The 16250-nt window shown below is 37.1% G+C and overlaps 3 protein-coding genes across 3 annotated transcripts in view; 2 read left to right on the top strand and 1 right to left on the bottom strand.

Moving 5' to 3' along the window:
• dnah6 (dynein, axonemal, heavy chain 6) overlaps positions 1–11231 on the top strand; it is an 85546-nt gene extending 74315 nt beyond the window's left edge. Inside the window, exons 69-79 of the mRNA XM_077204027.1 lie at positions 86–232; positions 2621–2759; positions 3390–3509; positions 5622–5743; positions 5858–5987; positions 6110–6237; positions 6399–6584; positions 9518–9590; positions 9752–9903; positions 10457–10679; positions 11002–11231. Of these exons, the coding sequence (XP_077060142.1) occupies positions 86–232; positions 2621–2759; positions 3390–3509; positions 5622–5743; positions 5858–5987; positions 6110–6237; positions 6399–6584; positions 9518–9590; positions 9752–9903; positions 10457–10679; positions 11002–11105 (1524 nt within the window). The 3' untranslated portion in view covers positions 11106–11231. The remainder of the gene's footprint in view (positions 1–85; positions 233–2620; positions 2760–3389; positions 3510–5621; positions 5744–5857; positions 5988–6109; positions 6238–6398; positions 6585–9517; positions 9591–9751; positions 9904–10456; positions 10680–11001) is intronic.
• Positions 1–16250, top strand: part of LOC143713118 (uncharacterized) — a 311754-nt gene that overhangs the window by 55199 nt on the left and 240305 nt on the right. The gene's annotated exons all lie outside the window — the stretch shown is intronic.
• The window catches only part of chrna8 (cholinergic receptor, nicotinic, alpha 8), a 121278-nt gene continuing 117361 nt past the window's right edge, over positions 12334–16250 (bottom strand). Inside the window, exons 7-10 of the mRNA XM_077204106.1 lie at positions 15346–15540; positions 15139–15225; positions 14904–15013; positions 12334–12919 (exon numbers count right to left, since the gene is read on the bottom strand). Of these exons, the coding sequence (XP_077060221.1) occupies positions 12377–12919; positions 14904–15013; positions 15139–15225; positions 15346–15540 (935 nt within the window). The 3' untranslated portion in view covers positions 12334–12376. The remainder of the gene's footprint in view (positions 12920–14903; positions 15014–15138; positions 15226–15345; positions 15541–16250) is intronic.

The raw sequence follows: 16250 nt of genomic DNA, 5'->3' as shown, positions 1-16250 counted from the left end.
TTTTGTCTTTGGCTCTAATTTTTGTTTTGTTGCTAATATGTTTGTGTTGCCAGGAAACTAAGCGCCTTTGTTAATGTGATTCTAGGTTACTAACGAGCCCCCAAAGGGTCTCCGTGCCAATGTGAGACGTGCCTTTACTGAGATCAGCAGTACGTTCTTTGAGGAACACATCCTTGGCAGGAAATGGAGGAAGATCATTTTTGGAGTGTGTTTTTTCCACGCCATCATTCAGGTCAGGGCTCAAGGGTTGACAATTCTGTTTCTATTCAATTTAAAGCCTCAAGAGATCGTACATGCACAAAGCATGAATGCAGGTTTTATGATTGAATAAAAATGATTAGATGGAAACTTTTCTCTTGTGCAGCTTATATGGTAAATTTACTTTGGAGTAACTTTAAATTGTTTCACTTTGTGAGATTAAGACATTTTTTATGTCTATGATTTTTATGAACAGCCAAAAACCACTTACCTACTAGGTGGCGGAAAATATACTTTATAAGCTATGTGTCTGATGCGAATATACTTAAAAACATACTATATATATACACTCACCTAAAGGATTATTAGGAACACCTGTTCAATTTCTCATTAATGCAATTATTTAATCAACCAATTACATGGCAGTTGCTTCAATGCATTTAGGGGTGTAGTCCTGGTCAAGACAATCTCCTGAACTCCAAACTGAATGTCAGAATGGGAAGGAAAGGTGATTTAAGCAATTTTGAGTGTGGCATGGTTGTTGGTGCCGGACGGGCCGGTCTGAGTATTTCACAATCTGCTCAAGTTACTGGGATTTTCACGCACAACCATTTCTAGGGTTTACAAAGAATGGTGTGAAAAGGGAAAAACATCCAGTATGCGGAAGTCCTGTGGGCGAAAATGCCTTGTTCATGCTAGAGGTCAGAGGAGAACGGACCGACTGTTTCAAGCTGATAGAAGAGCAACTTTGACTGAAATAACCACTCGTTACAACCGAGGTATGCAGCAAAGCATTTGTGAAGCCACAACACGCAAAACCTTGAGGCGGATGGGATTCAACAGCAGAAGACCCCAACGGGTACCACTCATCTCCACTACAAATAGGAAAAAGAGGCTACAATTTGCAAGAGCTCACCAAAATTGGACAGTTGAAGACTGGAAAAATGTTGCCTGGTCTGATGAGTCTCGATTTCTGTTGAGACATTCAGATGATAGAGTCAGAATTTGGCGTAAACAGAATGAGAACATGGATCCATCATGCCTTGTTACCACTGTGCAGGCTGGTGGTCGTGGTGTAATGGTGTGGGGGATGTTTTCTTGGCACACTTTAGGCCCCTTAGTGCCAATTGGGCATTGTTTGAATTTCACGGCCTACCTGAGCATTGTTTCTGACCATGTCCATCCCTTTATGGCCACCATGTACCCATCCTCTGATGGCTACTTCCAGCAGGATAATGCACCATGTCACAAAGCTCGAATCATTTCAAATTGGTTTCTTGAACATGACAATGAGTTCACTGTGCTAAAATGGCCCCCACAGTCACCAGATCTCAACCCAATAGAGCATCTTTGGAATGTGGTGGAACGGGAGCTTCGTGCCCTGGATGTGCATCCCACAAATCTCCATCAACTGCAAGATGCTATCCTATCAATATGGGCCAGCATTTCTAAAGAATGCTTTCAGCACCTTGTTGAATCAATGCCACATAGAATTAAGGCAGTTCTGAAGGCGAAAGGGGGTCAAACACAGTATTAGTATGGTGTTCCTAATAATCCTTAAGGTGAGTGTATATAAATATATATAATATCATTCTAATTAGTAAGATAAAATATTCTTCTAAATGTTGTCTTGAGAGAGTAAATTATGACAAATTTTGTAATTCATATTTATTTCTGTCAAATATTATTAATAGCTGTGTTGTGTTCTTAAAAAATGTATTATGAGTGATAATACAGTTACTAACCTCCATAAATGCATCATTAGTGGGTAAAGTGAAAACTTAAGATGCAATTTTCCTAAAGCAAATGTTAAGAAATCACGAAGATTTGCTCATTATACATTTAAGTTGTTTACTTGTAAATGTAACTAATGAACAATAATTCCTGTAATAAAATAATGGGTAAAAATACAGAAACCATTAATACAAACAGTTGAAAAATTTTTTACATACTAGCATGAATTACCATTCATTACCTCTAATTATGCAAACATTAGCCATTAAAGACATAATTGATAACTAACTGGAACAGCAAACAAGTGTCTCTGGATCCATTTTATATTTGATCATTTATAAATCAGTGTATTATGAGCATGCACACTGAAAAAGCAAATGCATGACTTATAAGTAATTATAAAAATAATTGTATAATAACTGTATTCTATAACTGAACTATAACTGTTCTTATAATGCAGTATAGGTCTTAATGAGTCTTTATAAATATATTTATAAAATAGTAATACAAATAAGTATAAATGGGGCTATAATTAATTATAAGCATGGTCTTCATTGAAAGTGTTACCCAATTATTTGCAGTACAATAGATGTTCAGGATGGCTTTACTTATTCACATCCTCTAAATCCTTCTCTTCTGTGTCTACATGTGATTTCCTTTTTGTGTGTATGCATTCATGTGTGTATAGGAGAGGAAGAAGTTTGGTCCTCTGGGCTGGAACATCCGTTATGAATTCAATGACAGCGACAGAGAGTGTGCTCTTCTCAACCAAAACCTCTACTGCCAGACAGGACATATACCCTGGGATGCTCTTATATATATAACAGGTATATGTGTGTGTTTATTGCAGAAGTATTTATAGCATCAGTCATTAGCCCCTTTCACACAGCAATCCTGGAAGAATCACCGTAAAATTACCAGAATGACTTTTCCGATAAAATACACATACTGGTAAACTGTGATGTAAATCATCGAAAATGATTTAAACACTGATCCTTCATCCACCTAGATGAGAAGAGCTTTAGTTTCACCGCATTCTGATGTTGTACATGCTAATACCTGTAACTTATACGGTACTGATAAAATGTTTTTGTTTCTATGTGTTTGTCTGTTAAATAAATATGAATATTTGTGTAATATTATTGACATTTTTCAAAAAATCTTTTGGATTCTTTCACAAAAATTTCCAAAATGTTTTAAAATTGTTACAAATGCATTTCTCATATGTAGGGATCATTTTACAGAGCATCAGCTGGTGACAATAAATATCATTAAATTTGGTGCAGCTGGCGTGCACTATGAAAAAGTGTTCCAGTAATTTTGTTATGAGAGGCTTTGGGAAAGACTCATTAAGGAAGCTTCACACAATGTCAAATTGTCTCATTAATTTTTGTCAAGGTGTCAGTCAGTCATGCAACGAATTGAATTGCGACATGTTTGTTTTAATGTCTCTGTAGGTGAGATTACGTATGGAGGCAGGGTGACGGATGCCTGGGATCAGCGATGCTTGCGCACCATACTCAAGAGTTTCTTCTCTCCAGCCACATTAGAGGATGGCTATACCTACTCTGAATCAGGTTTACACAAACACAGGCATTTACTTTGATAAATGGGGAAACTCCATAGACTTCTGTTGTTTTTATATACAGCTAGTTCTAAATACTATAATCTTACCCTAACCCAAAAAGAAAACATTCTGAATTTTTGCACTGGAACAGTACTAAGTATAATCTATAATCTATAATCTTACCCTAACCCCAACAGAAAACATTCTGAATTTTTACAATAATAATAAAAAACACCCCAAAGAAAGTTTTGTCAGATTTCGCTCACTTCTGGGTACAAATTTTAATTTTGGCTGATGTCTATTCCAGAATTGCCCACAAACTAGCAATCATTTCCCGAAATTGTATTTGTGTGAAAATATGACACACTGAAGTTGCAGAGAAAATAACAGGCACACAAGATCACTGCTTGTGATGCTAGAAATATAGGAAGAAACATGTAAATATTGAATTGGGGTGGGGATTTATATGAATGTATCTCTGAAGGAAACAGACTGTCTTCAGAATAGTTTCAATGGACAACAATGGCAGTTGGCATCGGAATTGGCCAATTTGCCATGAAAAATAAATCGGCCATGAAAAATCTATAGGTAGAACTTGCCTTTGATCAAGGCCAAAGTCAGGGATCATGGGCTTAAAAAGGTTGGCGACCACCGATCTAAGGAATATTTACTTTAAACAAGGAGATTGTATTTGGTACAGAGAGGCCCATAAACTAGAGAAATGAGGTGAAATTAGCTAAATTGCGGTACAAGGAAAAAGAAGAAACTATGTTTACAAAGGGGAAATCTCGCCTGGGATGGAGTGAAGTCCATAATTGGAACTAAACAGAAGACAAAAAGTATTAAGGATGGAAACTCGATTACGAATTACGCAGATGATTTCAACTCATTTTCTTCACGTTTTGATACTCATGATTTTACATCTGAATTGTCCGATTATTGTGGGAAATCAGCGACTGGACACTCCTGTTAAATTTAAAATTTGCAGTGCTGATGTATGTAGATTTGGTCAGGTTAAGGTTAGGAAGAGTCCAGGCCCTGATCACATTGGTGGCACACTGTTGAGAAACTGTACAGAGTAGCTTTCAGAGATTTATTAATTTATTTTTAATAAATCATTGTAACTTTCTGAAGTCCCTTGTTTATGGGAAGATTCTATAGTAGTGCCAATTGCAAAAAAAAGCAATCCTCTGTTTCATATCACGTCTCACGTCACGAGCTCAGCTTCTTGTTCGTCTTCTCATCAGAATACACACAGCAGCGGAGTTGCTTGCGCGTTCACAAACGCAGCTTGTGATTCGGTCCACTGAAGAGGTGCTTTTCTATGGCAAGCAACTTCTATGTTGGGCTTGTTCCAAACGGTGACAAGTCAACGGTCAAAAGAAAAATGATTCAGTGTAATTGCCGTTTGATGTATTTGATGATAAACTAAAATTCGAGGCAAATATCGACATTATTAGATGGAAATCATTATTCCGAGGAAACTTTGAGCATTTAATTTGAGTGTTTCTTTTACACCTGTTTTAGTGAATCTGTCTCAATTTTTCCATTATTTGTTGGTATGGCAATCTTAATGTAAAGTATAGGGGTAAGTTGAGTAGTATAGTTACAATGTTCAGCAAGATAGTGGGGACTGACTTAAGATAACTTAGGGTGATTAGGAAGGGCCAGCTAATCCTTTCCGATGTCACCAATCCATTGTGTACTGAATTTCAAAACTGCTTCCTTCAGGCCGGAGATTTAAATTCCCTTTGTGGAAATCATATAGATATAAGAATTCCTGTATTCCAGCTGCAATCATGTTTTTAAATGACTTATTATAAATGTGTGTTATTTCATGTGTGTTGTGTTGCTGTTTGTGTATGTACTGTATACGGCTGTATATCTACATTAACTTTATTGTCCTTGAAGGCAATTTTTTTAAGTTAAGTTTACATACGGTTCATACAAAGCTTTTGAGAGTGGAAAAGCATGAGGTGAGGGGGGACTGTTACTTTGCAAAACCTTTTTATATGTTTTTTTTTTAGTTCCACTACACTTTATTACATACATCATGTTAGTGCCAGTAGTTCATTACACACTTCAACTTTAAATAACAAAGGCTCTCTTTCCTTTTGTGCAGGGATTTATTTTGCTCCTGATTCAGACAGCTTGACTGAGTATAAGAATTATATTGATGATCTGCCTCTTATTGATGATCCAGAGGTCTTTGGCATGCATGAAAACGCTAATCTGGCCTTCCAGGTAACTCTCACCTCTTCTTGCTGTACACAAAATAACAAAACATCTTTAGATAAAGAGCACCTGCTACTTGACGTATAACACACACATGGGTCTCCTTTCCATCTTTGAAAACAGAGGCAGGAGACAATGACACTAATCTGCACCATTCTAGAAGTCCAGCCCCGCTCCTCAGCAGCTGCTGGAGGGAAAAGCAATGATGAGTTGGTCCATGAGCTGGCTGACACCATCTTAGCAAAGATCCCCGGTTAGACTCAAACCCCTGTAATTCCCTGCACACAAGTCTACTGTAACTTCATCGGATTTATAATGAGTTTTTTTAACCTGCCTGTGTGTGTCTCTGTGGATGATGTGTGTGCATCTGAGCAGAGAAATTAGATATGGATGCTGCAGTGGAGAGTCTGTTCTTGCAAGATTCGAATGGTAGAGTTAACTCCCTAACCACTGTGCTTGGTCAGGAAGTAGACCGCTTTAACTTCCTGTTGCGTCTGCTGAAGGTAAGAGACCGGTTTTGTTACAGTTTTTTTTATTGTAAACTACACATGATGAATTGATTACAGCTGCTAATCAAACAAGAATGAATGAATGAATGAATGAATGGTCACACTAATTTTCCCACTCTTAATTGTTTGTATTTGTGTGCATGCATTTCCTGCAGACTTCGCTAGGTACTCTGCAGAAGGCAATAGCAGGTCTAGTGGTGATGTCAGAAGAAATTGAGAAGATTTATAACAGTTTCCTGAATAACCAAGTTCCTGTTCACTGGTCTAATGCTGCGTACCCATCTCTCAAACCTCTCGGCAGCTGGGTTAGAGATCTCACCCTGCGCACAGCATTTGTAGAGGTATGTCTATGTCATCAGCATTTCCCATTAATTACCTAGATGTGGCAGCCCAATCATTTATCCAGCCACAGTTTCATCAAGAAATTAAAATATTTTACACTTTTCATAATAACATAAAGGATGTCTTACACTGTGCTTTGCATCAGTGCTTTGGCAATGCATCTGTCAGTCAACTAAAATCGAAATTGCATATGGCTTAGTCCAATTATCAAGTCACAAAAGGCTATTATTATTATTATAATCTGTTTTCAGCATCTCAGAGCGGCCTGGTTCATAGTAAATGCTGCGACATCCATCTCTGTGTGTGAGTTTAGTTGTGTGCCAAGTTCACTTTATTTTTTACATTTGCATAATTTACAATTTGTTTGTGGAAAAATATATAGAACTGCACTTGATTTGTAATGAGAAGCATTTATAAACTAAACACAAAAGCTTAAAGGTTTCCCTGCAGTTTTTCCAACACATAAAAAGCATAAGGTTTTAATTCTTGCAAAAGAAGAAATGAAAAAAAACAAGTATTGTAATTTTACTTCTGTAGTTTAAAGTAAAATTATTAATATAATTATTTTTAAATGTTTTACATTTTTATTTTTACTGTGCAGTTATATTACAATAATATTATATTTCTGACTTAGAATTATTATTATTATTATATATTCAAATTGTTTGGGTTCCTACATTTTGAGTGTACTGAATCTACTTTAAAGTCCAGGTACAAATCACCATCCAGGTGCAAGATGGCACTTGCAATGCATCATGCATTTTAATACATCATGGCTCACCAGCAAAAAGGCAAGGCCTAAAAAATAGTCTTAGGTTTAAGAGTCCACTCACATGCATGTGTGCACACACACACACACACACACACACACACACACACACACACACACACACACGCACACGCACACTTTTTTCCTCTGTATTCAGGAGGTTCACTAACATTGTACATGGACAATTTCCTCAGGGTTGGGGATTCCAGTAAAGGCCAGTGATATATGAGCTGTGTGCTGTTGTTATCATAGTTCATGAATGGAGCCAGAGGTGCTCACACTCACAGCCATTCTGAACCACACTCAAACAGGCTACATAAACAACTAGAGTTTCTTTACTGTATATCCTCGCCTCACTGTCTGGCACTTACATAGGGTGATTGCTCTCTTGCACGGGTTGATGGGCACACCAAACTGTTATCTCTGACTGGATGCGCTGTTCCGTGTGGCTGGTCTGAGTGCTCCGTTATATAACACACAGACACGCACAATAAGATCATGTTAATATGGATGAATTTCAGAAAAATTTGTGTTTCTGAACTCGGCGAACAGGCTCAGCATATGTAGCTGGACGAGTTTAAATTTCAGCAGTGAAGTGATAAATTTTCCTCTACATCAGCATGAATAGACTGAGGTACACTGCATAATATAAGCCCACCATATATGAGAGAAAAAACTTATGGGATAATTCACCCAAAAATTTTAATTCTATCATCATTTACTCAAACTCATACAGGTTTGGAACAGCATGAGGGTCTTTCTTTTGTTAAACACAAAAGATATTTAAAGAATGTTGGTAACCAGACAGTTGACGGCATACCATTAACTTCCATACTATTTTTTTCCCCCTATTATGAAAGTCAATGGCTACCGACAACTGTTTGATTACCAACATTCTTTAACATATGTTGTGTTCAAAAGAAGAAAGAAACTCATACAGGTTTGCAACAGCTTGAAGGTGAGTAAATGATGACAGAAATTTTGTTTTTGGGTGAATTATCCCTTTAATTACCCATTGTTGTTATTCTCCTCAAATATATAGTTCTTACAAAAATGTAAATTCTGTCATAATTTTCTCTCATATCGTTCCAAACAAATACACTACCATTCAAAAGTTTGTGGTCATTAAGTTTTTTTTTTTTTTTTATGATTTAGTCTATTATGATCACCAAGGCTGCATTCATTTTAACAATAAAAACAGTAATATTCTGATGTTTCTATTTTTGTGGTGTGATGCATTTTAAAAAAAAAGTTTATTTGATAAAAAATAACAGCATTTATTTAAAACAGAAACAATTTGTAACATCATAAATGTCTTTACTGTCACTTTTGATCAATTTAATGAAGTCTTGCTAAATAAACATTCATTTAAATGTTTTTTAAAACAAAAAACTTTTTGAAATCTAAACGTTTTGAATGGTTGTGTACAACTTTTTCATTTGTGAAACATAAAAGGAGATATTTAACAATTTCCAAGCTGCTCTTTTCCACATAATGGATGCACATGGGAAATGGGGCTGTCAAAAAGGACAAGAAGTAAACTAGTCTACGTATGACTCATGTGCTATACTAAATGCCTTCCAGAATGATATGATGAAAAGCAGGGAAAGTAGGAGGTAAAGAAGAACATGCATGCACACATATCTCCTTGACATTCTTGTCTAATTTCTTGCTAAGCAGTAAGTTTAAATGTTTGGAGGGTGAATGAGATTTGAGAGCTAAGCCAGAAGGCAAGATTTTCACTGAATAAATAAAATTTAAAACATTTTCTCGCACAAAACTTTTTTGGGGGGAAAATGAGGTAAACCATTTCTCTACAAAGACTATGCAACACTAATATAAGCATTTATTATTTATCAGCTTATCCTGATATCCTCCCCAAGCTGTATGATTTAAGGGTCTTTGTTAGGTTATGTGTGTAGTTGTGTCCATCAACTAGAACCTTCAACCCTCTAGTTACTGATTTTTTCACATGCTCTGAAATAGAAATGATCCAAGACTGTCGGCTTTACCTTTGAGCTGACTTTGTTTGCCCTCAGGGGGAAAAGTTGAGTAGTTTTGCTGATTTTTGTTTTGCTTTACTTTGAATGACCTTTGTTCTTTCCATTTTGAATTCACACGATTGTAAAGTACCATTGGTTGTTTGTGTGGTTGTGTAAACAGAGTTGGATCACAAGGGGTCAGCCCAAGTCTTTTTGGATTTCTGGATTATTTTTCCCTCAAGGATTCCTCACAGGTAAGAAACAAGTTTGCATTAATACCTGCTCTGGAAAATAAATAAATCCCAAACAGATTTAGGCCCTAGAAAATAGGTGGAATCAAAACGTATGTATACAGGATTTTTCAAATGTCATTTGAAACACCTTTGTCCAATAAAGAGTTGGTTCTGTCTCACAGGTGCACTGCAGAATCATGCACGTAAATACAACCTGCCCATTGATGAGCTGAATTTTCGTTTCAACGTGGTACCAGTGTACAGAGACCAGACTCTTGTCACTGAAGCTCTGAAAAGCCTTGAGCCAGGGAAGGAACTTGACATGGACAAGGAGGTCAGCTTGGAAACAAGCAGGGATACTTGCAGAGATATTTTAACACCCATTTTTGAATATGATTACAACAAAAATTTTACATATATATACTGTAAACATGACCATCCCATGATCAAGGGATATCATTTTAATTTTTTGCTGACGTCCTTTTTTTAAGCACAAATAACAATCATAATTTACCTTTTAATGATTTTCCTCTTTGAATTACACTGCCGTTCAGACGTTTGGGTTTGGCTTATGCTTATGTAATATTGTAAAATATAATGTTTTTTGTAGAAACAGTGATGCAGGATTTTTTAAGGATTATTTGATGAATAGAAAGTTAAAAAAAAAAACAGCGTTTATTTGAAATAGAAATTTTTGCAACATCATAAATGCTTCTACTTTCACTTTTGATGAATTTAATGCATCCTTGTGGAACAAAAGTGTTAATGGGTTTCAAAAAACACAGAATAGTCCTATATTTCGAAGGACAACAAGATAAATGTGAGTTCTAAAACCAGCCTTTCAGTATTTTTTCAAAGTGTCAATATGTTATGGTCTGCCTTTGTAGCTTCCCTCCATGGAAGATGGTGTGTTGGTTCATGGGATGTACATGGATGCTTGTCGCTGGGATGACATAAACATGGTTATTGAAGACGCGCTGTCAAGGGTGATGAACTCCGTGCTGCCGGTGGTGCATTTTGAACCTCAGCAAAACTATGTTCCTGAGTCCACCTTCTACGAGGCACCACTGTACAAGACCTCTGCTCGTGCTGGAACTCTGTCAACTACAGGTCAGTTTATGAGTCTTGTGAAGTTTAAACAGTTATCCTGTTCCAGCCACAGAGTAAAATAAAAATAAGTTAATTGTAACTTTAAATCTTTAAAATCTTTTAAGACTTTAAACTTCTGCTCACAATTACCTTTGTTTACAATGCAGGTACTTAACCCACAATTCACTTCTTTTTTTTTTTCTGAGGCTAAAACTTAAAAAAGGCTTAAAAAATCAGTTGTTTAAACCATTAGTATCAGAATTTAGCTTTGAAATGTTATCTTATTTATGATATTTTTACTTTTTTCTTTTATTAAATTGTATGTTTTTGTTTTGTCTATTAGGACACTCCACAAATTTTGTGGTAACTGTGATGTTGCCATCCAATCGGCCCAGTGACTACTGGATCTCAAAAGCCTCTGCATTACTCTGCCAACTCAATGAATAAGCAAAGCTTTACTTCGCGACTTTAGATCATTTCTCAACAGAGCTTGTAGTGTTTTTGAGCACAAGTAACAGTAAAGAATAATTTAAAAAAAAACATTAAACATTAAAAATGATTTATAAATCAAAATGACCTGTAATGTTGATTTTCTCTTCCCTTCCCCTTTAAAAGTAATAAATGCACCTAGAATACATGTATTGTAGTAGAAATACTAATTGTAAGTGGAACAAAACTACTGTAGGTAAACATAACACAGCCACATACACAATATCCAGAAAGTGTGAATTAAATGCCAAGAAGTACTTATGCAAATACATGGATTCACCTAGAACTTTAAATTGTTTTATTTTATTTTTTTAATTAATATTTTCTAACAAAATTACTTATATCCACAGTGTTTACATAGTATTTTTACATAATACAACAGAGCACAGGGTCAGAATGAAGTGACAAAATAATGACACTCTGATTACGTGGACAAACTGGACACAAGTGAGAGATTTGAACACACTAATAACTAATATTTATTTATACAAAAATGTAAAAATGATGATGTGGCGAGCAGGACGAGGCCGAGGGCCGTGGGAGAATGGCGCGAGGCCAGTGTTGCTCATTATTAATCACGCCACCGGCCTCGCGCCATTCTCCCACGGCCCTCGTCCTCGTCCTGCTCACCACAGATGACACTTACAGAGCTTATTAATTCTACAGTTAACATAGGTTATTGTTGCTTTGATAAAGAAAACGTTTGCTAAAATTTACGAATTTTATTACAGCTCAGTGATAACTTTTCATTCTAACAATATTAAATTGTCAAAAATATTACTAAAGCCAAGAAATGAAGAGAAACATACTTCCAAAAGCGATTATGGGATTGGTTGTTTATATTTCACATAAACTTCACAGACATAGCTGTGTCTAAAAGTGTTGTCACACTGGTTTATCTTTACATAAACCAACCCTCAAGTGCTCAGCCCAAATACAGTATATAAAGACATACAATATCACCCAAACAGCTTGTCCAGGGGTCTGTATGTTTGTTTGAAAAGTTAAAAAATACACAACTTTGACAAGTTTTTTTTTTAAATCTTAATTATTGTAACAATAGTTCACGTTGATCTCAGAACGATTAGAGGAAGGACTCGACTTTGGTGGTAGACACTTCTCACACTCAATCACATGTTTTAAAAAACATTTTTTTTATATATATATATATATATATATATATATATATATCTTTAAAAACAAGAAAAGAAAATGCAACGCTATTGCAATTATGTGAAGTCTTTCGAGACTGCCTCAATGAAGTTTGGCGCGGCCATGAGAATGGTAAAGGTGCAGATGATGGAGAAAAGTGAAAACGCCACCAAACAGAGCCGATCCACGACTGCTGCTGCAAATTTCCATTCGCTGCAGATTGCCTCTGCCTCATCCTGGTCACGGAATCGTTGAGCGATGTACATCACTTCCGCCAGGATGTGATGGATCTCTTGTTCACCTGAAAACACCTTCACTGCCTCCCGCTGTTCTTCGTTTGGCGATCCGCCGACTCGACCAACGCTGCAAGACATGCCGGAGTCGCTGCTAGGTGGGCAGCAAGCACTTTCAATGGAGTGGTAGCCGAAGTACAGGTTCATGTGACCGTTGGTGGTTGAGTTGGTAGAGGACGGCTGACCGGGCATTATCCCCATCTGAATGCTGCTGGTGCTGGCATGGTGCGCTGGAGAGTGGTCATATTTGTTGTTGGCTTTGCTTTCCTTGCCCGGCTTTTTCATGCGCAAGAACCAGGCGCACCAGTTGAGCAGGATCACGCGCACCTAAGAAGAACAGGAAGAATCTGCTAAAGATGAAGCGCTCAGATGTGTGAACAAGACATTCCTCTCTTTATTATGATATGCTGAATGAAATCAATATATGTCATTATGGGAGAAAGTGTCCACTAAAGGTTTGTGTGTTAAAAATTCAGACGCTTCAAGCGGCAGGTGCGTCCCACTGGACATGAACCAAATAAGAAACACCAGACAGATTTTCTTCTCATAAGAGTAGCTGAGGATCAGTGGCGTGCACAGACCTCCTCAGGGGCAGGGGCGGAGGGACCAAAAAGGGCACTAAATAAAAAAAATTATTACCTCTTGATTTCTTTTTGTTTTTATTCTTTCTTTCCTTGGCATTCTAAGAAAATATGTTGATACAATTATTAGAGTTGTAGTATTAACTAAGATATAGCCTACAATGTGTTGCTCATGGTTAGTTCATGTTAGTTCATACATGAGTAATGAAAAAAATTAACCTTTTTGTAAAGCGTTACTATGAAATCAAAGATATAAGTTCCTCACAATTTAGAGTTGGACATGGACTTAAGATTTCATTAAACTACCTGTTAGATGTATTTCCCCTTGCACTTTTATTCCTTGGATAAAAACGAATGACATTGTCACTCAGAATGCGTCTGAAATCGAGTTATACTTTTATTGTAGTTAAGAATAACTCGCATCCTCGCAAAGGAAACTCCGCCTACCACTTCTCCGCCAAATTTTTTTTAATCTGATATGTGTTTGTATTATTATTGTTAGTGGCAAGGGTGTGTGTGCGTTTCATTTATTATAATATTTATAATAATAATTATTATTATTTACAAATATCAGAAAAGGGCACAATACATTTTGAGACAAAAGGGGCAGGGGCGTGAGCCCCCCCGCCCCCCATCTCTCCATTTACTTTGAGTGGTGATGTTTGCAAGTTCATTGCATGTTTCTAACTGTAAAATTTGTTTTCTTTTTTGTTTAAAAATCCAAGACACACTGCAGCAAAATGGCAAAAAAGTGCATGGTCTCAATATATGATTTTAAAAGTTTAGCTTCTTAACACTGTGTCTTAAAAAACATAATGCACAAAAAACAGTGAGATGTCAGAAAACAAGCAAGGACACCCCCCATGCAAACATCCTTAACTAGTTAGCATTGTCTACTACCAAGGTCAACTAAACGGGTCTATTCCTCTAAAGGGAGCCAATATGCCTAAAACCCAACTGTGGTTGTGGAGGGAGGCAAACTAAGAAGATGGAATTCAAATAATTTTAATGCTGAAAGGGATAGATGCGAGCTGAATATGACTTGCTCCATGACTTCATGTCGGTGTGAAGTTTAGGAATAAACGGAAGGCTCATTGGAGCGGGGCGGCTATGACCTGACAGGAACCGCTTGTTAAGTCTGCCACAAGCAATTTCCTGTCTTGCGTGCCCCTTCGCCTCCAATACTCCTCATATGTGGGGCTGGCAGGCTGAGTGGGCTCACTACAAGTGATATCCTCGCCCTCCTCAACCACATCCGCCTCATCCTGGCTGGATGGTGCCAGAAACATGCTATCTGCTGAATCGGAAGATTCAAGAGACTGTACATCCTGATCCAGCAGATCAATCAAGCCAGTGACTGAGGAACGCGAGAGAGCCATACTTTCTCAAACTCCTCAGGCACCTCAACCTGCGATCACTACAACTTCAGTCTCCACTGTGTCATGGCTACCACAGAGCCCGTCTCTTGAAAATAGGATCATGTGCAAACAGCTTACTCAATGTGAATTTTTCACAATGGGCGCATTCAGATCCCTTGAGAATCAAACGCGCATGCTCCTCACCCAAACACATAACGCAATGTGTGTCCTTAGGTCCTAATGTCATGGACTGTCATCAGCCAATAAAAGTGTTGCGTTTACACATTTGCTTCAGACATTTGTCATGCTGATGATGCAGAGTTGAGGTCCACTTTAAAAGGGAACTACTCAATTGAAAGAGTTTTCACTCACCCATCTTGGCATCTTTCCCCCTTGTGGATCATGATGATGAAACTGCAGAACGAGGACAGTGACAACAACTGACAAGCCCACAATCATCATGGTGCTGGCGAAGTACTGAGCTACAGAGCCAAAGAAGACACAACCATTTAAATCGGCCAGATACTGTCTAAAACAACATCAACGACGAAGAAGTTCTTCATGAGATTCAGTACAATTTCCAATTTGAATGAAGCCCTTAACTTACCTATGAGAGGAACTGAGTCAGAGGTGGCCGGCATGATCTCAGCCACCAGCAGCATGAAGACCGTTAATGACAAGAGGACAGTTATACCTGTCAGACAAGAAAAGGGGAAAAAGTAAGTATAGAATAAAATAATGTCATTCCTTCATACATAAAAGTGCATAATTATGGTCATATTGTTTATCATTATGGTAAAAAAGTTTATCTTACCCAGTGATATCTTCTCTCCAGAATCAGCTGGCAGCAGGAAAACGAGCAGAGCCAGGCCAGAAATGAGCACACAAGGAATGAGCAGATTCAGACCATAGTACAATGTTCGCCTGCGCATAGTTACTGTAAATGTCACATCAGGGTAAGGCTCCTTACAGCACTCATAATACAGCTCATTACGCTTCCCAGGGACCCCTGACAAAACACAAAGGAACGCAATCAGTTTTATGTCGTACAACAGCAGGCATTTTCCACAAATACAGTACATTCTGGTGTCCCATTACTTTTTATGAAGCAGTAAAGGCACAAATCCCATGTTTTAGTCAATCCAACTATTAGATATCGTCTAACATACAGTAGCAAGAAAAGTGGCTGTTTTAAGTTTTTTTTTTTTTTACGATATATTGATTCACAATTACTAGAAAGTCATTTTGGGAATCTTTTCAATATAATGAGATGCTAAGTAATAAATAGTTTCGTAATTAGACTTACAGTATGGAATTTTTTTTACTGAAATTTGGCAGAAAAAGGCTTCCATACCCTACTGAATGCAACCCTTATACTCCTTCTGCCAATTTATTTTATTTGATACATGTTGTCTGTTAAATTCAGTTGTTTATTTAAAAATCGATTTCAAGATCATGATTTTGAACCACATTTTAAAGTAAAATTTAAACCGTTAAAACAAAAAACAGCTCATACGATATTTTGTTTGATTTCCTGAGGATGATCAACATTTAATTTGATTAAAATTTTTTAAAAAAGTATAGTTAAAAAGGCAGCCAGCAGAGTGGTTTAAGGCAAAAGCTAAGCCAGGACTTTAAAGTGATTCATCTACAACATAAATTAGATAGGCCTTTTTTAAAATAGAGGCTGTCAGCTAAGACGAGCATATTTGTTACAGG

The sequence above is a fragment of the Siphateles boraxobius genome, unplaced genomic scaffold (genome assembly GCF_051911475.1).
Source record: "Siphateles boraxobius isolate OS27281-9 unplaced genomic scaffold, OSU_SipBor_1 119, whole genome shotgun sequence".
NCBI lineage: Eukaryota > Metazoa > Chordata > Actinopteri > Cypriniformes > Leuciscidae > Siphateles > Siphateles boraxobius.
Note: the sequence above shows the minus strand (reverse complement) of the source record. Positions and strands in the feature narration are given on the sequence as shown.